The 27405-nt window shown below is 38.3% G+C and overlaps 2 protein-coding genes across 3 annotated transcripts; one reads left to right on the plus strand and one right to left on the minus strand.

Annotated features, from left to right (window-relative positions):
- The first annotated feature begins 367 nt into the window (after positions 1 to 367).
- LOC121304766 (S-phase kinase-associated protein 2-like) lies at positions 368 to 10000 on the plus strand. Its single transcript, XM_041236154.1, has 10 exons — positions 368 to 492; positions 1979 to 2229; positions 2349 to 2460; positions 2873 to 3016; positions 3163 to 3297; positions 3847 to 3945; positions 4414 to 4541; positions 5782 to 5833; positions 6174 to 6281; positions 6950 to 10000. Exons 1-10 carry the CDS (start codon positions 479 to 481, stop codon positions 7161 to 7163), a joined length of 1257 nt encoding a protein of 418 aa, XP_041092088.1. The 5' UTR covers positions 368 to 478; the 3' UTR covers positions 7164 to 10000.
- A 3401-nt stretch (positions 10001 to 13401) lies between these two features.
- On the minus strand, positions 13402 to 25458 carry LOC121304774 (NAD kinase 2, mitochondrial-like). 2 transcript variants are annotated; one of them, XM_041236166.1, is made up of 12 exons: positions 24547 to 25458; positions 23001 to 23089; positions 22570 to 22658; positions 20165 to 20246; positions 19120 to 19203; positions 18465 to 18601; positions 17783 to 17864; positions 16250 to 16345; positions 15650 to 15705; positions 15493 to 15546; positions 15049 to 15172; positions 13402 to 14398 (listed from the first exon to the last, which is right to left on the minus strand). In XM_041236166.1, the coding sequence occupies exons 1-12, from the start codon at positions 24796 to 24798 to the stop codon at positions 14263 to 14265; spliced, it is 1281 nt and encodes a 426-aa protein (XP_041092100.1). In that variant the 5' UTR covers positions 24799 to 25458; the 3' UTR covers positions 13402 to 14262. The 2 variants fall into 2 exon arrangements, with proteins under 2 accessions (XP_041092100.1, XP_041092106.1); XM_041236172.1 differs by lacking the exon at positions 24547 to 25458 and having other exon boundaries at positions 22570 to 22654.
- Positions 25459 to 27405: the final 1947 nt, after the last annotated feature.

Genomic DNA, 27405 nt, shown 5'->3' on the forward strand with positions numbered 1-27405 from the left:
TTGCGTTTCTATTTGTTGCTCCATTTTGGTGGACTTATCCTGAAAAAATAAAATATTAATTCATGTGGTTCTTGAGTGTGGCGGAGCACCAGTGATTTTTAAACACTGGATTGATTTAGATTGTCTACTATGTTCAAGTGCACATACAAACTTTATATATATATATATATATATATATATATATATATATATATATATATATAATATGATATTTTGTGTGCGAGAATACCATATTTACTGAATTCCATAATGTCTGGTTCTCGTTGGTGGAATTTTTGTTAATTTCCTTTTACGCCAGAACACTGAAAACCAATCAAATTGCACTTCCTGTTTCAGTGTAGCTCGTTTAATTTTTAAGGCGGGTTAAGGAGCGGGAGGTTTAAATTGTCCCGCTTATGCACTAATATACTGAAATAAACAATATTTAAATACGTTTGTAAAACGATCTGATTAGGACGCATAACTGGAGCAAACGAAGATGTCCAGAGAAAGGTAATGCTGTTAAATCCTTACAATACATTTTAAATGTAGGGTGGTCCGAGATTCTGTAGTTGCAGTAACTTTACTAGTGGAAGACATAGGGAACAGTTACCCAGAGTATTAAGCAAGACTATACATGAATCGGGGCCAAACTGATCGTTGCTATTTCAGCATGAAATAATGAAATTTAACTGACCTGAGGATTGCACAGCGATACAAAAATAATGCAATGGACAACAACCTTGACTACCATCGCGGCAGCGATAATATAGTGCATTTTAACGCAGAGCATCAAACAAATGCATATGTGCTTTATGTAGCATGCCGAAATTCTAGCACGGTAGAAAATAATACAGTATTTGGAAATTAATTAAAAAAAAAAATAAAGTTACAGAGTATTGGTGCAGCAGTTCTCATTCTTAAGAACTTTTTTTAATCAAGTTCTGTATTTGTAAGTTCTAATGTATTTTTGAAAAAGATGAGCGCGTGCCATTAAGTCTGCTATTGTTTGCTGTAAAGAAGAATTATCGATACCACCTACATATACTATAGTCGATACATGCTGCAGCTTGTATGGTCAATAGTAGCCCATGCTGTGTGTATATATATATATATATATATATATATATATATATATATATATATATATATATATATATATAATTACACACAAATTGCCGTGCCTTTACATGCTTTTTTCTAATCGATCAGATGGATTATATAAACTAGGACGTGTTCTGTTGTATAAATTAGTCGATCTGCGACGTGAGCTCAAATAGCATCCGGCCCTAACTTTTCAATCTTGTCCTCTGCTCAGTTTGTCTTTGCCGGGCTCATTAGTTAGGGATTCGGTCGCTGTGGGAGGGAATATACTTGTCTGCTGTGGTCAAGTTTCCCCATGTGGTTATGTAGCATTTGTTTGTCTGTTGATGGGTTAACAAATAGACCCTTAGCTAGAGTCTAACACAATATGTAACTCCAGATACAAATATCAATACGAATATACCACAGTCTAATTAGATGTATTATTTCTGGGATTTTGTTTCGTTTCGTTTTGTTGTTTTTTTTTCATCAACAGAAGCGTATTTTAGGTTTCACTTTGCAGTTTTGGCCCCCAAGAGTATATCATGGTATTCCAGTAAAGAACTAACAATAAAATAAATTCACATTTTATTTGAGCACAGTATATTTGGCCTTTGCTATTGGTGTAATCGGTTTCTGCAAGGTCGGGTGTTTTTTTTTTTTGTTTTGTTTCTTCCAGCTTGCCCTGGATTCGTCCATAATGTCGCCACGTAATTAAATCGGACACAAGCAAATCATGTCCTTTCTCTTGTGGAAATGAACAGTGGTAATGTCGGTTAAAAGGAGCAGTGAAGCACAGTAAAACACGCCCGGTGTGGGAGGTGCCAATGCTGCATCAGGCTATTAACTACGAAGGCTCAGGAATGTTTATTTTCTGTAAACTTGTTTATTGAAAAATTTTTTTTTTTTTTTGAAGACACAGAAAGCACCTTCAGGAGCTCCCTTCCTCCAGTGGGAACTTGCCAAAGTGGACACAGCTGCAGGAAACCAAGAAGACACACAAGGTCCCTTTCGGGGACAATTGTGAAAATGAATTCACTCCTCAGGAACTGATGCAAAGTTGGTCTCCCCTGCAGAAAAGACCTAGAATCTGCAAAGGGAAAGAGAATGAAGCTGTCCCCTTTGTTCTCGCTCGGAGGCCGAGGAGAAAGCGAGAATCCGAAGCAGGTAGGACATAACCAGAGCTTGTAGTCAGTTCATTACTATTTTCTTTTTGTAACTGCTGCGTAAGTGTGAAACCTGAAGAAATTAGACTGCAGCTGATGTTTTCTTTGACTCTTGTCCAGTGATTTCCTGGGACGGCCTACCTGACGAGCTGCTACTCGGAATATTTCATGGCCTTCCACTGGTTGACCTACTCAATGTTTCCAGAGTGTGTAAACGGTGGCACCGCCTGGCGTAAGTCATTTTCCTGGAATATGAATAAATAAGTATGATGTCTGAGCTGCAGTTCTTATCCTTAAGATCCCTGTTAGAAAACTAGCAATGGTAGTAGCAAACTTTAGAGAGTAACAGAAAAAGAAAAAACGGGAAAGAAGCATAAGCTGACGCATACAGTTAATGCAAGACCTATAACTTAACCCTGCATGTGGAGCTTTCTTACTGATACCTTCAGTGTGTGTGTCACGATTTGAATCGGGAATTTTGGTTTGGTTGCTGGTCTCTTTTAAAACCTCTGGTAACTATTGCTCTGTTACACAGGGTGCCTTGGGGTATGTTTTGTGGACAGAATGCTGTCATGAATGTTCAAGCTAATTGTAGAAAACTCCCGGGAGCAGGCGCTGGTAACCAGTGTTTCTTTATCCTCCAGGTTCGATGAGTCTCTGTGGCACAGCGTTGATCTGACGGGAAAGGCACTGCTCGCGCCCGCCCTCAGTCAGGTCCTGACAGCCGGGGTGGTGGCCTTGCGCTGCCCCAGGACCTGCATAGGCAAACCGGCTCTCAAAAACCTAAGGTGAGCTGGAGACCGCCCCTTTCATGAATTTCCGATATCGCAATCATTGTTGCAGTCGTTGATGTTGCTATGTGAGTGTTGTATTAACCTCAGCCCCTGTTATTTGAAACTCGCTCAATTCATTGGCTTGTGTTTTCCCTTTGCAGGTCTCTGCGTCTTCAACATCTGGATTTATCCAGCTGCACCGTGAGTGTAGAAGTGCTTGAGGACATCATTGGCTGTTGCTGCAGGCTCCAGGACCTCAGTTTAGAGGGACTGGTTCTTTCAGATCAAGTCCTCATGTAGGTGCCTAAGAAGCACTATCTCCGTAGTAATACTGTTGTATTTGTTCTGTGTGGTATTTCTTGCATCCAGTAGATGCAGAGTGTTGCAAGGGGGCATATAAATGGTTACACTGTGGTGTACCACATCTACTTTGAGGCTAGCTATGATTCAAATTAGGGTGCTTTAAACTTGAGAGGTTGTTTTTTTTATTTAAGTCATTGTGATTGAAACAGAAAATGTACCAAAAGCCTGTAGTCAAGTATTCTGATGCACAGAATATCTTAAGGACATGGCTGTCCTTCTAAGATCTCATTTCCAGTTGTAAACTAGAAACTTAAACTAAACAGGTACACGTTTTAAATTAACACCTCAGACAGTTTTAAGAAACCATTTAAGTTGAAAGTGTTGATGTTTTGAATTTAAGGAGTCAGCCTTTTACCCATCCAAGAAAAGAGGTGAACACTGTACTTGCAGCTGATTATAAAGATGTATAGATGGCATCTGTTGGTAAACCATTGATAGGCTGAGAGATTGTAACGCTTGCTCTTTACGTTCCTCTCGTCTAGATGTTTAGCACAGAACCCTGAGCTGCTGCGATTGAACTTGTCTGGATGTTCAGGATTCTCTGCACATTCACTGGGAGAGATGCTCCACCACTGCACACGGTAAGGCTTTCTCTGATTTTAGGGAGGCCTCTCTAAGCTAAATTCCTCTTTAATGGCCAAGGGACTTGGTAGGGCAGACGGTTAATGCACCAGCCTTTTCCCTGTGGAGGCTTGGGTTAGCCCTTGACAGATAGTCTACATCACAGAACAATAATATAATCAACTTTAATCCCCAAAGAAGCTTGCAGGGGGATGTGGGGAGACTTTAGTCCAATTCGCACCAAAAACATCACATCAAAGAGAGAAAACATGGCTCACTAAATAGAATCTGTAACATCACTGAAAGTATGTAGAGCATGCCTTCAGAGTATTATTGTTGTCTTGGACAGTTCTTTATATGCCAGCTTTAAAACTAGCCCCTGAACAGAGCTGGGCAGATTTGGTAACAGTCCTGAGCACTGTAATGAAAAGCGTTTCCTGTATGTTAAGCTCTTTTTTAAATTCTCTTTCTCTCTTTGTGATATACAGCCTGGAAGAGCTGAACCTGTCCTGGTGTGAATTTACTTCGGACCATGTTAAAGCCGCCGTGAACAACATTCCTGAAAGTGTCACACAGCTAAACCTCAGCGGGTACCGCCAGAACTTGCACATTGCTGGTATGTATGGGAATTAACTGTCGCTGTGAAATATTGACATAGAAAACTTTAGTTTATTAACTCGCAGGGTGGTACACTTTTAGTGCCTTTTTTTTAGCTACTCATTACATAAATACAATTTAAAATACAATCAATCTCTGTTAACTCCATTGCCATTTAGTGTCGACTTATCCAAGGTGTCAAGTTAACCCCAGGTGCAATGAGCCATGGTGTTAACAATGCATGTAAGTAACAACTCTCATGTTTACAGTTCCAGTACAGGCGAGCCTCGACTTACGACGCACGGCACTTCCAACTCTTGCATTAATACCCTGCTTCGACTTTACGACATTGATACGGCATTTACAACATGGCTAGACCTGAGCCGTCATGTGCGCAGCTCGGTGTCCGAACTGCAGTACCTGTCGTGGTCGCCCTGACTTAGTCTAGCGTTTATTTTTTTGTTGTTTTGATTTTTATGCATGTAACTGTTTTATTTTTTTATTTATTTGCTGTTAACAATGTCTGATAAGAGCAATTGGCTCAAAACGGAACCTAAGCTGTGAACTCTGTCACATGATGAAGGGCTTAACTTCAGACGATCGTATTTCCTGCTAGGAGTACCACATAAACACAGTAAATACGTCATTGGAAAGCCCTATGTCTACTTTTAAACAAGCCAGGTAGTGTCTGAGCAATATATGTGTAATCTCTGGGCTGAATGTAAAGAGTTAAATATTTGCATGAGTACACTATAACGGGTCATTTCTGTAAAACTGTATTATTTAGCTGAAGAGTCAGGAGTGTAACCCCAATTTATAACATTTGATCCTATGGGAAAATGTGCTTCGACTTAAGACACTTAGAATTACAACACGACTTTCTGGAACCAATTGACTACCTGTATTATAAATTTATTTTTAGTTAAAGGGGAACTGTACGCAAAATAACAAGGCTCTCTAAATGCTCTGTTCACATAACAAATGCGTCTCGCTGCGCCAGTTTTGTTAAAGTCAAGCGTTTAGCCAGTATTTCAATTTTATTTGTCTGCTGGAAATGCAGGCCACCGCCATATTTGATCCTTTCTGGCCCTGCTGTTACGTCGTATCGTTGACAGCCACCCACGCCAGTGAACGCGGCAGGGTGAAATATGTCAGAATGCAAAGCATTCGGGTGCAAAAATAACTTTGTACAACTTGTATAGTTCAATGTACAGTCAACCTCAAATGTGTAACTTCTGAAATCTTGTGTTTCCAATTAGATGTGGAGGTATTAGTGGAGAGATGTCCACACATTACTAACCTAGATTTGAGGTGGGTAACACTCTTGTGTCCTTCATTTTTTTCTGTTTAGTTCAGATAGGTTCCAAATTGAACTGTGCGAACTTTGTAGATTCTAGTTGCTGTTTCAACACTCTCGGCACAAAGTAACTTTTAAGGAAGGAAAATCCTAAGAAAACTATTCATTAAGGTCTTATATAGGTCTAGTATCAGCTTTGAATATGTTGGTCAGGTGTAATTACGATGGGGGGGGTGGGTTGTTCTACAAATGTATTCTGGAATAACCTCCAACTTCATTTATGTACATTGTTTATTAAATTGAGCGTTTCATTTTTGTGTCACTAACATTTTCTCACTTTGCCTTTATTTCCAGCGACAGTGTCTTGCTGACATCAGAATCTTTTCAGCATTTCTGCAAACTCCCAGCCCTCCATCATCTAGCCCTCAGCCGGTGTTACCAGATCCACCCGGCGGCCCTGGTGTGAGTACAGCATTCTAGGAGGCCTGGTACAGACCCCCACAACAGCACTGTAATAAACATCCTATACACTATTCCACTGGAGAACTGCATTGTGCTAGCTGAATGGATATGGATCAAACTGCTATGTAATGGGAGTCATATATCCATACCTGACATAGACAATGTCTAATCACTTCAATAATTATCATAAGATCTTAAATCAGGAGCACACAATCTTTCCCTCCCGACCCTGTTCTCATGGAATCTGTTCCAAAAACAAACAAAAAAAGTGATAGATCTAGTTTTTAAACCAAAATTATGCAATCCTGACAGTGGTCAAAATGGTCCTTTTCATGTACATCCACTTTAAGGTATCATTAGTTTATATTTGTTGAAATTATATTTTAAAACATGTTTACTGTCTTTAAATGGCATAAAACAAACTGATTTTATCATTTTTGATTGGCACTAATGCCCAGAGTCCAACTTCTTTTTTTTTTTTTTTTTTTTTTTTTTTTTTTTTTTTTTTTTTTTTGTGTGCGCTTTGTAGTTTAGATGTCATTCTGATCATACGCTACTGCCTCACATCATATAAGACAATAAAAATAGTGATTTAACCCTTTGAAATACTGCCTTCAAAACGATATTACTGAGGTTTCTGACCTTGTCTGGTTGGTTTTATTTCACAGGGATTTTGAGAACTTTCCCTCTTTGAAGATGCTGGAGGTTTTTGGGATCTTGCAGGACACAAGCCTACTAATTTTGACAAAAGGCCTGCCGCACATTAAAATCAACTCCTGCTGTTTTACCACCATCGCCCGACCCACTGTGGGAAGCAAGAACAGCAGGGACATCTGGGGCATCTCCTGCAGGCTGACCTACAGAGCTCCGTTCACCTCATAGTGAAGGGCACTGACACTGCCAACCTGACATTTAAAACTGCAGAGGTAGTTTTGGGAAGGTGGTGGTGGTGGTAGCTATTTCACCCTAGTTTCAAATACCCCCTCTGTGACAATATGCCATCCCACACAAAGGACACAGCTATTTTATGCAATACCTCCACAGTAAATCCCAGCTTTTTTACTAACTGTACAGCCTTTTTAGTGTCCATTTGTTAAACAATGGCTGATTTTAGCATATGTGCAAATGATGATGGTGATGCTGGTGGTGGTGGGGATGAAGGTATTATTTTTGGAAGAAATGTATAACGATAACTTGTTTCCATTGTATTGTTTTAATGTGCACCACTTCCGCTGGATTGAAGTAGTATTATTTTTATTTAATTTTTTTTTTTATTTAAATACCCATTACTTAATCCTTTTATGGCCTCTGGAGATTACAATCAAAAGCAAAGAGGTTGATTTTATGTAAAACATCCATCTAAGCTCTGCTACCAATTAAACGCGGAGAACAATAAGAGTTTGTTTCTCATATTGCAACATGTCAATCTCCTGTATGGGTAATTGAAATACTTTTGTTTCCAGGCAAGATGATTTATATTACAGAAATGAAGTTTTAAGGTGGTTTGCTGTATCTACGTGGAATTGTGATATGCATGTAGAACATTTTTTTTTTTTTTTTTTAAATGTAAAAACCTCAACTTTGGTGTCCTCCTCATAATTGTACTCTTAAAATGGGGTCTGCGGATAGTTAAATCATGTATTCTGAAGGAAAACTATAGATAGATGAACAGTAGCTGAAATGTTTACTTGCCGTCTTATAGTTTTCCCACAGATATTATGATTGAATTTTTTTAAAGTTTAGGAATTCAGGATTGTTTGGGTACTATTGGACCAGGTTTTTTTGTTTTAAATCTGGCAGCTGCTGTAGTTGTAGGTTAAATGTTTGCAGTTTATGACACTCAGAAATTGACTTACTAGTATAATTGTGTTAATATTGTTTTTTCTTGTTGAAATGTTACATGAAGTTGATGCCTATAACGTTACATTGTCAATGTTGACTAAAACTGGACTAGACCGGCTCCATTTTAAAGCTTTGTACTCCAGGGCTGTTACATTTTCTGACTTGGAATGTTGCCCAATCATATTGCAAAACTATAAGTAAACACTAGGGAACACAATACTAGAATAATTAAAATATTTTATCTTGGGATATTAAAGTACTGTATTTCTCCTCCATTCACCCCTGTACTGTACTGTTGTTTGTATTCAGTTGTTATTTTTAAATGTTAGAAAGGGGGAAAAGCTTCTGGGTGGACAGAGAACAGCTTTGTCGGCTGTGAAATTGAAATTAAAAACTTCAATTCCATATCTTCTTTGTATAACGCCTTGTGAACAGGCTGGCTCGCGGGGTGACATCAGGCCAAGAAATGCAGGACACAAAATGGCGAGTGAACGCGCTGGTGCGCCGGTTTATTGTAAAATAAATGTAATTTGTTTTCTTTCTTTTTCAAGTCCGTTCTCCTGACTCTTCCGTTGTCTCCCTGAACACACCAACCCCGTGTGTGTGAAGCACTCGCTCTTTTATGCAGCTGCTCCGAGACCCGATTTGCTAATCAATTATTCACTTGAATCTCGACATAGTCTGTACATGAACTAATTGTGCACATCCTGCGTCTCCACACGAATACACTTTAATCTGCATGTGAAGTGATTGTGCAATCTCTGTGCCTAAATACAAATACACATTTTAAATCACCTGTGCTACACAACCCACACCGTGCACCACTAAACACATACATACAAACAATCCCACATACAACATAAAATATGTGCAGGGGGGTGCACCATCACATACCGCTAGAAATTAATTGCACCTCAAAAGACAAGGCTGTATTTTAACATTCATCAAAAGACAAGTTATCTGGCCTCAACCACAGGGCCTAAGTGGCAGTGGGTTAATGTCATTTACCTGTGCTTGAATCTGGCTGAGTGAAATGGGTCTGATGGTCTAAACTTCAGCCTGCAGTAGACCGGCGTTTTGATTCTGTTTGCACTGCAGTAGACCGGCGTTTTGATTCTGTTTGTACTGGGCACTATTTGCTGGCAGTCTTCGAAGAGAAGCTGGGGTTTGGGTTTGCTTGCAAAGTTGCTCCCTCCTCTGCTCTTTTTTTTTTCTAATCCAGCATCTTTTCTGAGCACCAACAGGAATTTCACAAATGCACCAAAGTTAGTCAGACTAAAAAAGAAACGTGGGTTTTAGGAGTATTATAGCAGTGGTTCCCAAACCGGTTCTTGGGACCCGCTGCTGCTTTGGGTTCAAGCCAAAAACAATAAATGCGATTAAAGTTCATGTGTTGCTGTTGTATGTGTTTTGTTTTTTTGTTTGTTTGTTTGTTAAACTTAATTTTGGATTTAATAAATTAGAGAGACAGTTTCTCTACATGTGGACAAGAACTTTTAATCTTGACATTTGTAATCAATTAACCAGAGCAAGTTCTGTATGAAAGGAATTTTAGTAGTAGTTTACCCTGAAATATTCAGTAAAATAATACATTTTCCACTAAAATCTAACTGAATAATTTTACTACAAAAGCTGTTTCTGTAAATGCATGCATAACTTTTAAACTGATGTTTTTGTATTTAATTTGATTAATGTAATATCAACAAAAAATGTAATACGTTAAGATAATGTGGATGGAAGATTCCAATTGCATAGCAATTTGATCCAGTCCTGTTTTACAATGGGTTTGATTTGGACACTCCTGAACTTGTTATCTATACACTATGGCTAATCAACCAATGTTATAAGAGTCTTATTTCCATCCATCTGTAACTTGTGCAATTAATCTTTGTAACAGTTGTAAAATAAATGTTTATATAAAAAACACTACTAGTTTGATTATTTCATTGTTTCTTAAACCAGGGACAGCTGCAACATCAGCATTTCAAAGTCAAACTGGAAGTTTGCACTAATAGAGAAGTTATCTTCTGATCTGAGCAGTTATAACTGTTATGAATAAAAACTTTGTAAGATACTTTTGGAATGTGCTGCACATTTTAGTAGCCAACACATATGAACCAGTATTATTGTATAGTTATGCATTAATACAAAGTTTAATTGATATTGACTGAAATATTGTGGAAAACGAAGCTCTCAACTGCATGGTCAGATGTTTATAAAACATAGTAGAAACTACACTTGCTCATGTCGTGGGAATATTCAGGCTTTTTCATCAGTATTTCAGGGGTAAAGTCCAGGCAGCCTGGACACCCATCCTTTAGTCTTCTTGCTGATTTAGAGACATGGTTACACATTTGTATACTAGGCTGGGTTTATGATGGAGTGTTTAATTTGAGGATGAACGTGTATTATTAATATCACATTTAGGTTAGTACTCCTGTAATTCACAGAACTCAGATTTGTGGATACCCAGAAGCAATAAGATATAAATTCTGAATGTTTTTTTTTTTTTTTTTTTTTACTGCATTATATTCACAGAACACCTAATTCCACCATTACACTTAGTGTGTGTGGATTATGTCTGGCTGTGACAAAGAATGCAGCAATTACAGGAAGACGAGATACCTTTTGAAGTATCATTGATTAGCATGTATTGTATTACAAATTAGACACAAACAGTGTTTTTATCATTAATTTGTATCTGCAATGCACAAACCACTGAGTCATTATGGATTTTCCTTTTGAACCTGATAACAGGTTACAAGCTTAGGTGTCTTCCATTCTTGCTTAACCACGTTATTAGCAACACCTTACATGGTTTAGGGTTAATACAACAAGTGTACTTCATACATGTCACAGAAAGAACCACTGATGAAGATTATAAAATTATATTACATTAGCAGTATCTACATTTTCAAACATGCTTATGGTAAAAAAGAAGTACACAATATATAGCCTTAGATATTTTTGTTTTGAAAATATGGAAAACAAATAGTTAAAAGGGTTTGGATGGGGTTAATTTCCCCTACCTGCCTGGGTTTATTATGTTCAGGTGGCTTGGGTTGATTAGGTTAATTAACGATCAATCAGCGCCCAGCTACCTGACATAAAAGGAGGCCTCTGCTTCTCATTTGGGAGGAGGGAGCTGATGAAGTAGGTTGGTGTTTGTTGGTTTTGGTTTGGTAAAGTTGAATCCAGTGAAGGCATTGCCCAGCCTGGAAACCTTGTTTTTGTATTGGGTTTTTTTTTTGTGTGTGTTTAAATTCCTTTATTTTGCCATTGTGCACTTTTGTTTTGTGTTATTTATAATAAAATTAGTATTTTTTTTGAACTGCAGGCTGTCTCTGGGCCTCTATCCACTTGCCAGCCTGCCACAGGGTTATACTGCAAATAAGAGCTAAGAAATTAAAAATGCTAGCAAATATTCCTTTAATCACTGTACAAGTGTTGGGGTTTAGAAATGTTAAGCACGTTTCTCCACCAATCAGAGCTGTATTAGGCAGTACTCCCTTACAGTAGATAACTGGAACATTTGGATACAATGTGAAGAAATGAAAGCATTGAAACAGTAAAGAAATCTGTAAAGCTTGAAATTTTTCAAATATCAATGCAGGCCTTGTTTACAAGTTTCCAATCGGAATAAAACCTTCATCGGAGGGCATTACTTTGGTAACCTTGTCTATACTAGGAAGCACAGTCAGCAACCAGGTAATAAACCACTTTTTAAATGCATTTCCCACTACATATTTATTATTCATGGACATTTGTTATTAGAATTTCATTGAATTTGTTTTTAATAAAGAATGACAATTATTGTAAAATAATAATCTTTATGAGAAACTTAGCAGTTTAATGAACCCATTGTGACGGCACAGCACCAATCAGTAAATCATATTCTGGAAAAATAAAATCCCACACAACTAAAGCCCTTTCTTCAATGTTGATTGCTTCCTTGTTTGTTTGTCACATGCTGATGGTCACCACTATAGTGTCTAACATGCTGACAGTAAATTTTTATTAATCCTGTACTGCAAACAACATTCAGGTTTTCTAGTGATGATTAAGCCTTATTGGGAATGGTTGCATTTGGATTTCATTCAGCAATGCTGCATTTCCATTTGAACTGATCGAAAGTGCCTTGTAGTACACGTGCCATAGAGAGGAACGGGAGAACCCTTCTTTACTTTTTGTCTTGTTTGGCATTCGCTAGTTCTATCTCATGTACTAATGCAAGCTACCTCAAAAGACACATACCCAGTGAATGTTTGTTCATTATTTGAACATCTCTATATAAACCTCACTGTGAAGAGTAACAGGTTGGGGGTTGTAGCTTTCTTGGGAGAGCAGCATCTGTATGGTAGCTGTGACAAGTTGCAGATTTCAAAGGGCTTTCATATCCTGCTTAAGCAATGATGAACTGAACTGAATCCATAAGGAGACATTTGTTTTCTAATTCATCTGAAGTAACACCCATCCAACACCTCAAGCTCTTTGGTAGCCATTACTTTTTTTCATCGGTGAATAATAAAAATGACCTCCCTACTAACCAATACCAAGGTCTTAACAACAATAATACTTATTTCTTGTTTTGTGAAGATTGAAACACTGATTACCTGAGAATCACTTAATACATTGAAACATGAATGTGAATGTTTCAATGTGTTCACCATTTTGTTTCAACCTCTTCACCATTGCCAAACATATTGTCATTCTATTCCACTCTGCTTTGTGCAATATGCTCGGATATGTCTGTAATTAAATCCCCAGAAAGCTTTTTCATTGTGATTAATATATATATATATAAAACACACAGTAGATGCCACTTATTAACAACCTCTTGGTTCCCAGCAAACATTAACCGAAAGTTGCCAATAAGTGTATTTATATGGAACGATATATAATGTCGTTGTAAAATATGGCACTGAAATACATTTGTTTATGTTGTATAAATGTTGGTGTTAAAAAATTAACATGAGAAACATGAAATATCCAAACATAGATGCTTTTTACTGTACAATGCAACACCTACCGCTGCAAATCCATCTCAATTTTGCGTGCAGTTTCAAAGCCACAATTCTGCCTGAAATACGCAGTTGTGAACTCAGTGTGTTATAATGCTGCATGAAGTGTACACATAAATCAAGCAAGTGCGCTCTCGAGCAGTGGAACTAGTAATAAAGTTGTCAATAAGCTGCGTGCAGTTGCTAATATCAGAATTCCATTAACTTTAGTCTATGGGATGGGATTGGTTCCTGGGGAAATGTTGTTAATAACTGAAAGTTGTCGTTATCAGGGTTGCTAATAACCGGCCTCGTGTTCTCGTGCGTGTGCATATTATATATATATAACTAATATTACACTAAAGCAGTTACACCTCCACAAACAATAAAAAAAAGGAAAAAATGGCACAACTCCATTGATCCGAAAAGTTTACCATACCTAAGCTACAGTTGAAAATATATCAATCTACTGAGAGTCATTTATTAGTTAAAAATGTTCTGCACGTCAGGACAGCGTTTCCATGTAGATTAATGCTAATAAGGCTTAACCTACTGGCCAGCTGTGCAAGTCAAGAGCATGTTCAGAGTTATATGGCTCAGCAGGGTAGAAAAACTGATAAGTAAGTGCCAACCAGGACATAAACATCTGGTTTGACAGACCCCGATTAGCATTCAACTTGGACTGCATGACCCAAGATACCGAAGACAGCATTAGTTAGTCCTGAAACCAGACAAATTGAACTTCAGATACTATTAATACAAATGGCAAACTTTTTATAAAGATCTTCAGCAAAATATGCGACTCCGATATCTGGCTTAATTGCTGACCTCCACAAAATGGTGCTATTCACGTGACATATGTAGTACAGAAACCAAGTAACACCTTTCCTGTTGTACTGAAGTTCCATATTGAAATGATAATCTCAAACCAATCCTGTAAAAACCTCTTAAATAATGTTTAGTGTACAGTGGATAGTGTCATTCCTGCCCTTTTGCTTTATTTTTTTGTACTCTGACAGCTTCTAGCCCAGACTCTTCACAGTCCTGAGTGGGTGACATGACAGCATTGCCCCATGTTATGCAAGAGCCCTGAGCGTGTGATCCTTGTGATACTGATCTGTTTGGAGGCAGAGCAGTTTCTATTCAAGTACAACAGTGAGAAGAGCATCGTCCTCATTCATTAGTATGGTGGCTAGCGCCCCGTCATTGAACTCGAAGGATGTCCCTCCGTCCACTACCATACAGGCATCCCAGCAGCGCGAGCGGACACAGACCCTGAAAGCAAACAAAAGCATTTCTCTTAGAACCACAGACTAAATAACAAGTGTTATTACATGTAATAAGCATGTACAGTATATAACATTTACAGGATTTCATTGAACCTCACAATAGGTAGCTTTCATGGGGAAACGGTACAGCTTGTCTCTTGTCACTCACTCTTTCAATGTTTTAGTTTTCTACACTACAAGCATAATCTCAATCCAAAACATTTCAGTAGTGTTATTTTGTTGTATTTGACCCTGAAGTCAGAAAAAGAAATGCGTAATTATATATACAGTCTATCTATCTATCTGTCTATCTATCTAACTATTAGGCAAGTGATTGCATTTACCCACACTGTATTACTCTTTAGAGATATCTGTTCATGACAAAACATATTTTTGAAAAGCAATCAACACATTTACAGCTTAAGGATTTTGTTAAGGACTGTGCTTCTTAAAGCCTAAATTAAATCCACTTAGCTGTTCAACTGTTTAAGAGGGGTTTAGCCTAAGAGAATGTTTAAAAACACTTCAAAAACCACCCTTAAAGTTTTGTGAATAGGGCCCTCACACAGATCTGAAAGCACTTATTAGAGGCAACACAATCTGGAAAAGGGGTGTGTGTATAAAGAGAAAATTCAGCAAGACTGTGATAGATCTTACTTTGTAGTGAAGCCACGCTGACGGCTGCTGGAGAAGACTCGATTAACAATTGGTTCCCTCACGCTGAAAAACATCTTGGGCTCTTCGGGATTAAACACCAGGGACTTATTGTACTCCTCTGTAACTAAAGGTATGAGATGAAGTCATACAACAGTACACAAGATCACCATTGAAGCAACTTGTGCTGTGCAGACAACAATATGCCAGCTACTATACAGGGTGTCTCCTTGGATTCTCTTCAATGTTTCCCATTTTTCTGTAAATATTAGGGAGAAACATAACCTAGAACTATTCAGAACGATTGCAAATAGCATAAGATTTAAAAAGGCAATTAGTGGCATATGGAGTCATGAACCACTTTATATGTTAACAACCACTAGTTATTTGTGAAATCACGGCCACGTCATTTCTTGAACATAACACCCAGGTGCTTTATCAGTCTACCTTTTTCGATTTGCTCCTTGTCCAAAGTAACATTCTTCTCAGCTAGCCTGTTGCCTGAAGGGAAATATGAAGAAATAAAGAAATAAATAAATATCTGTGTACCAGTCGCAACACACTTTCAAAACATGCACCTTTGGAGATTACTTCCTTGGCTTACCGATTTTCAGAACATCTTCCACCGCCTGGAATGCCAGTTTGTTAATGTTGTAGGACCTGTACAAGGGAAACACATTACAGGTATCAGTTTCACCGCAACTACATTCACAAGTTACCTAAGAAAATGTAAGGGTGTTTTATGTACAGATGGCCATACAATCGACTAGTCACAGTTTGTTGAATAACTAGTGTTCTGTGCATGAAATTCAGGTAACTTGTGTATGTTTGCAAATTAGCAACATGCAAACTTTGTGAAGTTTTTACTCTCCTTTAAATTGAATTTACTACTTCTGATCCAAATACAACTTTTTAAATTATAAATTAAAAGTTGTTTATTAAAAAAATAAAATGCTGGAAACGCTGATGTCAGTATTATCATGACTGCTTATAAACTGGCAGATCTTCCCTTTATCAGCGCTGATGATGCTGCAGGACTATTGATCATATGGGGCGTAGTGGGTATTGTAGTGAGATTAATTTGAGTCACAACTGTTGAGGAGGTACAACAAGAACACAAGCTTTGGCAAGACCAGATTCGGTAAGTTCTTGACTGTATGTGTTACTTCTCAGGAGGGGAGAGAACAGTGTTAGTGTGCTGTACCAGGCTTTGGATCCCGTTCCAGTGCACACATTGACCCCAGAGCTCTTCTGCTTTTCCCAGGGTCCATCATCCACTGAGATCTCGTAATATGAGGCCCTATGAAGCGAGAATGTGAAACAGGGTTTGTAGAATTTATAGCTCGCCCTGCACAAGACAGAACACATTTCCACATCAGACAGGCAGGCTGGAGGGGAGGGGTCATCAGTCTGCTAGTCAGGGGGCAAGGGGGTTAAAAGGAATATGACACAGGACATAGACACACTATTTTAACACTAAGAATCATACACGACTAAGGACAAGAAAAGCGTATTACTGCTTAATTAGCTTCCCCCTTAAAATATTTTAATTCAGATTTTTGTCTGTTTTTAACTTGATACACAGATCCTAATGGTATAATTGTGTGTTCGTTGAACGTTTTCACTGAAAACATCTGGCTGAATTTTGAGACTATTAAAGGCAAAGCCACATCAATTTTCTACACACCCTGCTGAAATGCTCCATTTACTTGAGAAAGGAGACCATGAATGGTTCAAATCTAATACCAAACTTTGTTGCTAGTAATTCTATTTGGTAAAGCTGGAATTAAGTTGCTCAGATCTTCAGACGTGTTTACAGGTCTATGAAAGATAACTCAAAGACAACTCAAAACAGCAAACCAGTAAACTAGTCTAATAAACATATATATATATATGTGTGTGTGTCCATTCATTTTTCAGTATAAGACACTATTGAATTAGTTACACTAGAGTAATCTTAGTGAAAGAGGAAGTTATTGCCACATTATTATTTTTATTTTTTAAACAGGCTTATTTTCAGTATCAATTACAGCCCCAAATTATAATGTAAAAGACACACCTGGGAATAAAACCAATTTATAGCTTACATTTGCAGTAGCTGAGAGTAAAAGAATGTTTACGTATTTGATTAGCTTTTTATATAGTGTAATGAATAGGTGTATAATCAGTAATGTTACGAATATAGAACAGTGGGGGTGTCTTATATTGTAACATAGAAAATTATAATACTTAGTTTATACATGTTTTAAACTGAAATAGATGCAACTGTTATAAAAATATGGTTTGTTGTAATAACAATGGAGTGATCACTTTTGAGGGGTGACACTGTTTCAGATAGAGCTATGGGACATTATAGACTTATCTAGGAAGAGAAAGAGAACTTGACCTGTGATCCAATTCTGAAATCTTTAAGAGGGGCAAGGGGAGTTTGCACAAAGAGAGAAGTGGTTGGAGTTAGTGAAGAATGAGAGGGGTGTTTGCAGTCAAGAGTTTGAACAAAAGGAAATTTGTGTTCTTCGTGTCTTTTTGAACATAAAAAAAGATTATAAAAAAAGATACTGATTGGTAGTGAAGATTTGAGTTGTTTTCTTTCTGTTACCTTCACCTTCCATCAAAATAAATATTGCCAGCAGCTGATGTACAGCAATTACAGCTGTGGACATTGTAATCATTTTCACCACCTCGACCATCTTGTTACAATAGATGGAATAAAGAAATATAGATTGCACGATTGTACCTGGAAGACAGCGACTCCCCAATAAAGACCTCATTCAAGGATCTAACAGGGAGAAGGTGTGGTCCAGAAGTCTCCTCTGACTCTGCAATGGAAAAGACATTTATGTGCACAGGCATTACAATGTTGAACACAGACGTTAGTGTTTTTCCCAACGTACACAGAACAAAAAGAAATACTGGGGGCCAGCGTGGCAGCTTGTTTTTGCCTTTAGTGGACAATTGCACCCAGCTCCACATTTATAAAGTAAATACATGCTTTTTCAAGAGGAACACAGACATGAGGGTTGGGTTAAAACTGTAATTTGACTTGTTAATAAAAACATAATTTAATTTTATATATTCATTTTATGTAGATGTTTATCCACTTAATGTTTCAGCTTCATATTTGTGAACAGTTTCCATAGCCGATCCTCACCTGAACGCAATGTGTGTGGTACTTATATGAGCTTGAGTATCCATGCCTAAGAAATGCTCAATGGCTAACTGCCAAGACAGGTACCATAAGATAACCTTGTGCTAAAGGAGACAGTGTTCACCTATTAACTTCACATTAAAAAGCCTGCAGCTCCTTAGAAATAAGTATTATTCTGGTTATAAGCTAGTTACTAGTACACACAGCTACAGTGTGTGTGTGTGTGTGTGTGTGTGTGTGTGTGTGTCGCTCTCAGCTCCCTTCTACCTACTGTGGCTGGAGTTCATGCTGATCCTGTGAGCCTTGCTGTGCTGCTCAAGGCTCATTTGCTGCTCATGCAGATCCACAGGGGTCAAGTTTATTCCAGTTCCTTCCAGGTAAATCCGACTCCTGTGACGCCACTGCCACCTAGGAGGTGCAAGCCAAATCAACAATTCAGCACAAGGCCAAGCAGAAAAAAAAACAGTCTTCAAAGATTTGCCTTATAGCCAAAATATTGGTTTCTTCTCAGTTTTACCTTATCCAAACACTGAACTTAAAGCATTATTACAATGCATTCTTTAAAAAGCAACAGAACAAACCCCCACAAACAGCCCAATAAAAAGCGTTGATCTCTATCAGGTTGCATGTACTTGTACACTGTATTCTTAGGCCATGCAGACAAGTGTATGACCGAACAGGGGATGGGTTTTTATACCATTCCTTCCAAAAAACATATGGGTGCCATTCATCAAGATTATCTCTACAGTCTAAAAATGCACTGACATTAATGACATGGTAACTGTTCAAGGTTATAATTAATAGTATTCAAGCCTCTAATAATTGCAGGCTATAGTACTGCACACTGTTTTATTTTGTTCAGTAAATGGCTCTCTCCAGTAGCTGCATGTTTATTTTGGCTTAACATCCACATTCCAGACCCCAACCTGAATTCTCCTCGCTGAAGTTTCTGTAGGGCTTCTGGAAAGGACCTTGTGTAGCGCACGGGCAAGCACAGGTGCCCCTCAGATCTATAGCAAAAGAATTTGAAGGAAGACTGTGAAACCTGATAATATAGTCAGTAAACATTATAAAAAAAAAAAAAACAACATCACATGGGGCAACACTGACATCTGGAGGTCAGAAATAGGCAAGTCCTTAAGAGCTGAGTGTCCCTTATAACAGTGGTTCCCAAGGTCCTGGGACCCCCTGCGGCTGCTGGTTTTCATTGCAACTGAGCTCTCAATTACTTAACCAGACCCTTAATTAAACTGATAATTTGCTTAATTAGACCTTTTAATTATTTTCAGTCCTGCGTTTAACAGCAAAGCACTCTCTCATGGCACCCTGTAACATACTTCAGCTGTTATTGAACGGTCTGTTAGGTGCGAGCCGTTTCACAATAGCAGGCAAGAAATCTCTGTGTATTTAAACAGTTGCTTTAAGCAAGTTTTGCAATTTTTAAATGTATTCACTACTGCTGTATTTTTTGTAATAAAGTTACTGACATTTGTTTTAACATCTTGATGCGCAAGCAGGACTTGTCAAGTTTAAATAGTGCATGTTTCCTTTTCCAATACAATCCTTAAAAAAAAACTTTACACATGATGTATTGCTTAAAATATGATGACCTTGTATTACTGGTAGCGGTGTCTGACATTTGAACACTGAAACACAATGGCACTCGGTAGGCATGTTCTGTAGCTCAGAACATACACACACAATCATATCTTATTTGCAATCTGTTTTTACAATTCCCATTTAAATGTCAATTAATCTTATCTCCTAGTACCTCTGGCTGGCACACTATTCTTGTTTTAAAAACAGGCCTATCTGGTAATATTCAAATTAAATCCACCCAGTTTCCTACCACTACTACCCAATTATGTGAAAGCAATTGTGTAATCTGTTTGAAGAAACGACAAGCAGTAAGCTTGTAATGAATACTCCTTTGTAGCCTGAAGCCTTCCCGTTTTTTACAATAGTCTTTACCTTTCTGGGTCGGTGTTCACTCCCACAACTGGTTTAAAGCGGTCCACTACTTTGCTGGCCACCAGCAGCATGGTGCCGTCACCTGTAAGGCAAGACCAGTTTTGACTAATTTCAACAAACACACAGAACCAATCCTGACCAGTTTTTTCTGGTATGTTTTTTCCCCCCAGCCATGTAATAAGGCAGGAGTGGCCTAACTTGGCCCTTCCAGTCCTGGAGTTTGTTCCAACCCTGTTCTAAATTGTTTAACAGAACCAATTAAACCTGCATCCAGACCCTGAAATAGTTCATTATCTAATTTGCCCTGTTAAACCTGGCGTGGAATGGCCCTTCAGGACCGTGACTAGACATCCCTGCATTAAGGGGTTGAGATGGCAAACTATACACCTTTGGTTCAACTTTTAATAACAATTATTTTAGATTATAAAAGACGCTGTATGTGTATATATGTTATGTTTTTATTTTTTAAAAGGTTACGATTTCAACCTAATGATGTTGTGACTTTTGTGTTTATAACAGTCCTTAAAGGTCTGCATACCTGCTCGTGTTACCTCTAGTACAATACAATCTAAACTGGAGTCGAATTTTTATACCAGGAAGGCAATATGATTTATTACCACACACACTGTTGTTCTTTAGCCAGGATGAGTAGGTTAGTGAAATCAAGCCGCTTCATATACAGTATGTCACAGCAGAGTCTTCCTGTACCTTCCTGTATAGAGGGAGCAATGCATGGCTATATACAATCACCTTATGCTTTCTAGTTTTGTTTGCCGTTTTTGTTTTGTATGTTGTATAATTGCAGGTGCTTGTTTACTATCGCTTGATAGACACTAGTCCTGCTGAATAAGCAACGCCACCCTGAGTGATACCATTGCTGATAGCTCAGTGATAGTGCATGGTATTACAGCACCATGCAACTACAATATTGTATTATATGTGTCTGCAGATAAATAAAACCCTTGGCTCTTGTGTCGGCTTTTGCAACTGCAATCCTCGGTCTCACTCTATCAGCGGATACCCAAGCACTTTTACATATACGTTTTCCTACTGTCAGCTTTAATATCAATAACCAAACGGTTACATGGTTTTAAAAAAATAGACCTTAAAGCTGGATCATGAACCAAAGTGGGTTTAGCATACACCTAAAAGCAACGTTATAATAAACACCTGCTGTAAATCCTAGAAATAAATGTCAATTAGGATAACGTTTATCCCTTTGCCCCATTACTGCTCTGTTTTAACAGCCACGGTCACATTTTTCACTTTTATTTCTCCACCCTCGCTGTGTGTTTTGTCACCCTTATGTCACAATCACTGAAGGGATGCTTTTTCCGGACTCCTTTTATGTGACATGACCCAGTTCTAAATCGAATGTGTGCTTCAAACGCACAAAACCAGAGGCTTCCCTGTGAAATGGTCCCTTTATTTAAATGTTTTCAAAACACAGACACTCCACAAAGATCACAGAAGGGGTAATAAAACAAACCACACTAATTATATAGCAGGTACAGTAATAGACATTGTAATTTGCACAATGAAAATACAACGTACATTTTTTTGGTTTATCAGTGTAGTGAGCCCTGGTAACCGGTTGTGAACAGGCTGGCCTTTGTGGTGACATCAGGCCAGGAAGGAGTAACATAAGCAGAGACAACACTGGGGTATGAAGGCTCTGCGGTGTGTTTTATTAATAAATACAAAGTTTAAACAAAACACTTATACAAACAAAAAGGCACATTGGCCAAAACAGACACTGAACACACTCGGCAATCACCCAAAGCTGCATGTTTATATACATGTGACTGTCTCCAAATTAATAACAAATCAACCTGGAAACAGTCACATTCTGCACGGGTTAAAATTATTTTTTTGCTAAACTACAAGAACATCAAAAATGATCCCCACTAAAGAACAGCAGTATGGATGTGTAGTTACACAAATTATTTAAATAATTCCCTTTAAGATATTTTATGTTGTTAGGTATTCATTAAATGGAATAAAATGTGTTGATTACTCAACACAAAGCAAAGCGCTCCCTCTGCTGCCCTTGTTTACATGATTGAGCACCAGTCAACAACTCGCAATGTGAATTAATACAAAACCTGTTGTGAACAACCAAACTAAAACCCTTCATATTTTATCTGTTATCTGTCTTTTCTTACCTTTCTTTTCTTTGGCGTTGTTCCACTAAATCAGTGGGGGGAATATCTTTGCACTTGGGGAATTGATTTGAACATTATGGTATAAAGTGTCTTTCCCAGTGACTGACACCATGCCCTAAACCCACGTCATGTTAAATACGTTTTCAATGACCAAGCAAAAATAAAATCAATAAAAGCAGTTCTAAGGAACCTTCAACAGCAAAGCCATTAAGGTGATGGGCCACCAAGGCCATTACTTACCACCGGCAGATACAATGGTATCAGCCCACTGGACAGTCTCTTCATTGTATTCCCCTCTTTTCACCAGTCGGACCTCAATCCCCTCCTTTCTGGGCAGGAGACACAAGTGAGCAGATGAACGATGAAGTGTGACAGACATTCAGTCGAAGAGAAATAGATCAACTTTTGAAGGAAGATCGAATTAAATTCCCAAACATCAACTAATTGTGTTACTGGAATACTGGAATTTCTTACCTGTGGGTAGCAGTTCAAATATACAGAGTGATTCAAAGCTTACTGGTCAAGTCTGAACTGTAACTTCTGTGTTTGTCCATAAATTCATGTGTTGATCCCATTTGTACCATGACTTCTAAATCACCATGTACATGCACAAAACAGTGGGTTGTGTTCATAAATGTTCATGTGTGGCTATACGGTCTGTCCGCTCTTACCGTAGACTGTCAACAACGTGTTCCACGTTCTTAGTGTGGATACTGTGGCGCTCCAGCAGTCCACTGTAGCTTGATCCTTTCATTGCAAGCTAGAAAACATTTAATAAACAAAATAAAAACTTTAAAAGCATTATGTTTTTTAATTGTGCTACAGGTAAAAAAAACTCTTCAGTTAAAGTAGCCCTTAAAGTTCACTTTCCCATTGGTGCTATTCACTTAAAAGTAAACTGGCTGTATCTAGACTGAAATATTTTGAAACGAGAAATTATGAGGAGGCTGCTGAAATTTGTGAAAGGAAACCAATAGAAATACAACCCTGTGCTCAACTGAAATCGGAGATGTTAATTCCGGGAATGGAGCAACATTGTAAACATTGCAACCATGCTTCAGGACAGATCAGAGCAACTCATAAACCCAATTTCTGAAAGTTATTTAAATTATCCGGGATGTCAGGAAACAATGCAGCAAGGTCCAATACATCTCACAATTACTGTTAGAACAGATAGATGTGATATTGACTCTTTAATCTGCCCGCACAAACACTACCCTTTAAAGTAGTGATTTTTGTATCTCTTTTTAGAATTAATAACATTATCACTGGGTTAATCCCATGACATATAATCCAATAAGAAACACTCTACAACTCCTGATTTAAACAAACTCTATATATAAACTAGTTGGTTTGGAGAAAAACAAAAAGAAAACAACATAAGATTTTAATATTCAACCCTATAAGCCAAAATATTTATACTAGCATTGTAGGTGGCACTAATGTATGGTTTGCCTACCACTTCCCACAAAATAAATTCTGTAACTAAATTGATAAGGCTTCTACATACAGGACGCGATGCGACAAGTGAATGGGGCATACAACACACCGCACCACGACAAAAAATAAAACATTCACACTGCCTGCGGTGCCACCGGCAACACTGAAGCCATGCAAATAAAACAGCATTGTTTTCTATTTTTGTGATTTTTGTCGCGTGCCAGCTAGGGAACTGACCGATGAGGAAACCGTTCTAATTTGTGACCAATGCTTATTGTAAACACAGAGGTACGAACCACTGCATTTAAGTAAACAAAGCTGTGTACTCCACTGAAGTGCAACTCTATGTTGTTACTCCCTTATTTAAATCAACACAAATCTTCTTGTTTTCCCAGTAATAACTGTTGATAATGATTGGGTTGAGGTTTGGTTTGGGGTACCCATGGAGGTTACCTCCAAATCAGTATTGTAAAATTTATATACATGGCCCCGCATTTTTTTTTTTTTTGTTTTTTTTTTTTTTTTTTATTTATTTACAAAGCCGATTTCATCTACACATACATCAGTGGTGTTATAGACACTGTCAAGTTTACTGTGGGCATCACCATATTACTTACTGACCACAAACTGCACTTTATTACCTATGTGGACTAGATGTATGCAACTAGATTTAGCAGTAGTGCTATATTACTATACAGCGCCCATGCACACATTTACAGCACACTCCACATAACCCGGCGTAAGCACATGTCCAGTGTTTGAGACGGAGCTACTTACCAGTTGCTTCAGATCCTGTTCAGAAAGGCCAGCATACCTGCATCTCTGCTGTTCAAACTCGCATCTGGTTGTTTTTGTTACCACAGCAACTTTCGCAGGTTTAAATCCAGCGTTACCTTCAGAGCTACTTGTATAAACATTGCGAACTCCAAGTACCAGAGGTACAGCAAGAAAGACACTGTCCTTCCACTTCAAAACAGAGACAGCTGGTCGTGCAACGCACACATAATCGAATAACTTACGGTAGCTCATGATTGCACACTGCTCTTCTAAACTAATTCATCTGTTTTTTTTTTTTGTTTTTTTTTGTATTTTGGTTTTTTTTATTAATATCCCTAAAGGGTTTACCGGTAGTCGAATCTTTTCGCTGAGGTGTAACTTATTTAGAGCTTCACTCACGTCAGCCCGTACACATGATGAAGCAAGACATAACCACAATCAAAGATAATCAGAATACAATTTACATAATCAAATAGGGAGTGACTGGCAACACTCTCCTATTCGAATGCTGTTTATCTAAAGGTAGTAGTCATACTCTGCAGTGGAAAATGTAACATTCCATATTTTTTTTTCTTCATTAGCAGTATTTAACAGGCGAAACCCTAACTAGACAAGGTCAGTCCCAAGCCCACTCCCTTGCTCGGACTCTGTCAGTGACAGTAGTCAGACAGGTGGTCTCTAAGTAATTTGTTCTCAGCATATATGGGTGTTTCTTTTTTTGTTTGTTTTTACCAGATTTCACTTCCTGTGACTTCACACAGTGCATGTTATTGTCCTACAAGCGACTCCAAAATGTGTAATACTTCTTTTTATTTTGCCTATGAAGAGAGTGCAACAGTTCTCTATCATCTCGTAAATTATACAAGTTCCTGTGCTGGCACAAACGCCGCCATCTTTCCAGCCCGTTGAGTACGTCCCAAGTCAGAGGGCAAGGGGCGGGAACTGTAACTTCTAGTTAACGCTGATGACACTGAAAACTGCAGGAACTGAGTGTTGCCAGATCAGAGGGTTTACCCTCCAGATCTAGAGGTTTCACCTTTCTGCTCAGGGCTATCTGGTGTTTAGAAATGGGCAGATGTTTTTTTTAAAGGTACATTTTTAATTAGCTAAAGTTTTTTTTTTTTTTTTTTTTTTTTTTTTTTCTGTCTAAAAATGTTTTGTTCCCGAAGATTTATTTGTAATATACGAGACCTTCCTTTACTAAAGTGGCAGATGCGCTGTGACCAGTGGTGTAGTCGAGGGTATATCCATGCAAACAGCGTTTACTCACTTTTAATTTGACATATAAGGGATACGGAGTTTACTCACTTTTACGCGTCTGTGATATGCAAATCCTGTGTTAAAGACAAGATATTTTAACATTGACTCTGACAGCTGAGAGCTCTCAGTTAGAACTGCGGCATGAGGGGATGGGGGCACTGGACTGCGTTTTTCTGTGTGTGTGTGTGTGTGTGTGTGTGTGTGTGTGTGTGTGAGTGAGTACGTTTGATTGGTTGTTTATGTTCTGCGTTGTTAGGTACACTGGGCCTGCAGGGCGCTGCTACTAGCCTTCATTCTAGCCCGAAAGGAGGCTGGCTGACAGTACTGTCAGTGAAGCGCACTGTCGGGTATGTGACTGTGGAAGTGAACAGAACCTGAAAGGGAAAATGACTGTGTGGATGGCTCTGGTTGGTTGAGGGCCAATAAAAGTGTATCTGTTCATGTTTATCTGTTCAACTCTACCAAACAGGGCAGTTTACCCAATTTTTTTTTATTTACCAGTACACTACTGGCTGTGACGTCATGCCTGTTGGCAGCTGCAACTTGTGATTTTCATAAAATTAATCCAGACGTTCGATTTGCTTTGACTGTCCAGTATAACTTCATGTGCGCATGTATTAGGGCCCCTAGACCCACATAGAGTCTGCTGCACATAATTTGAGTGAGAGCGACAGGTGGGGGCCTAATACTTGTTGCACAGGAAATTAATGTAGTTGTAAGAGCCGTGTTTAAGTGTTGTGCCAGTCAGTGAATATATGTTTTGGAAAATGAAGGAAAAACTACATTTAATTTTGTAATGTAGCCATGGTGTGCCAATATAATATTACTGGGGGTTTAAAGTTTAAGAATTATACAAGTGCAGTGCATTCCAATGAATTGCATACATCATAATGATTGCATACATGATAATTCTTGTTAAGGCAAGCACAGTTCCTATGAAAATGCAAATGCAGTAGATTCCTGTGAAATGCATATTCACTGTGACTGACAGTTTTATGCATTTAACCAGAATAGTGAACACACATTTTCAAAAGAAATGTACTTCACAGTTGTACGCAATTATATGGTATAGAGTTAAATGTATTACACTGTACAGTGCCTATAGAATGTACTGACCAACCTTTTTTTCACAGTTTGTTGTGTTACAACCTGCAATCTTGATTCATTTACATGGGATTTTTTTCCCTTTGATTTACACAACCTACTCAACACTTTGAAGAGGCAAGAGAATTTTTATTGTGAAAAAACAGTTAATATAAAAAATAAAGAAACCCTGAAATGTCTTGGTTAGGCAAGTATTCACCCTCTGGGTCAATACTTGGTAGAACCACCTTTGGCAGCAATTACAGATGTGAGTCTTTTGGGGTAAGTCTCTACCAGGTTTGCACCTCTGGATTGTGCAATATTTGCCCCTTCTTGGCAAAATAGTTCAAGGTCTGTCAGGTTGGATGGGGATCATTGGTAGACAACAATCTTCAAGTCTTGCCACAGATTCTGTCGGATTGAAGTCCAGGCTTTGACAGGGCCACTCTAGAACATTCTGTTGTTTTTAAGCTACTCCAGTGTTGCTCACAGTAGGGATGGTGTTCTCTGGGTGAT

This window comes from Polyodon spathula, chromosome 2, assembly GCF_017654505.1.
Source record: "Polyodon spathula isolate WHYD16114869_AA chromosome 2, ASM1765450v1, whole genome shotgun sequence".
Classification (NCBI taxonomy): Eukaryota; Metazoa; Chordata; class Actinopteri; order Acipenseriformes; family Polyodontidae; genus Polyodon; species Polyodon spathula.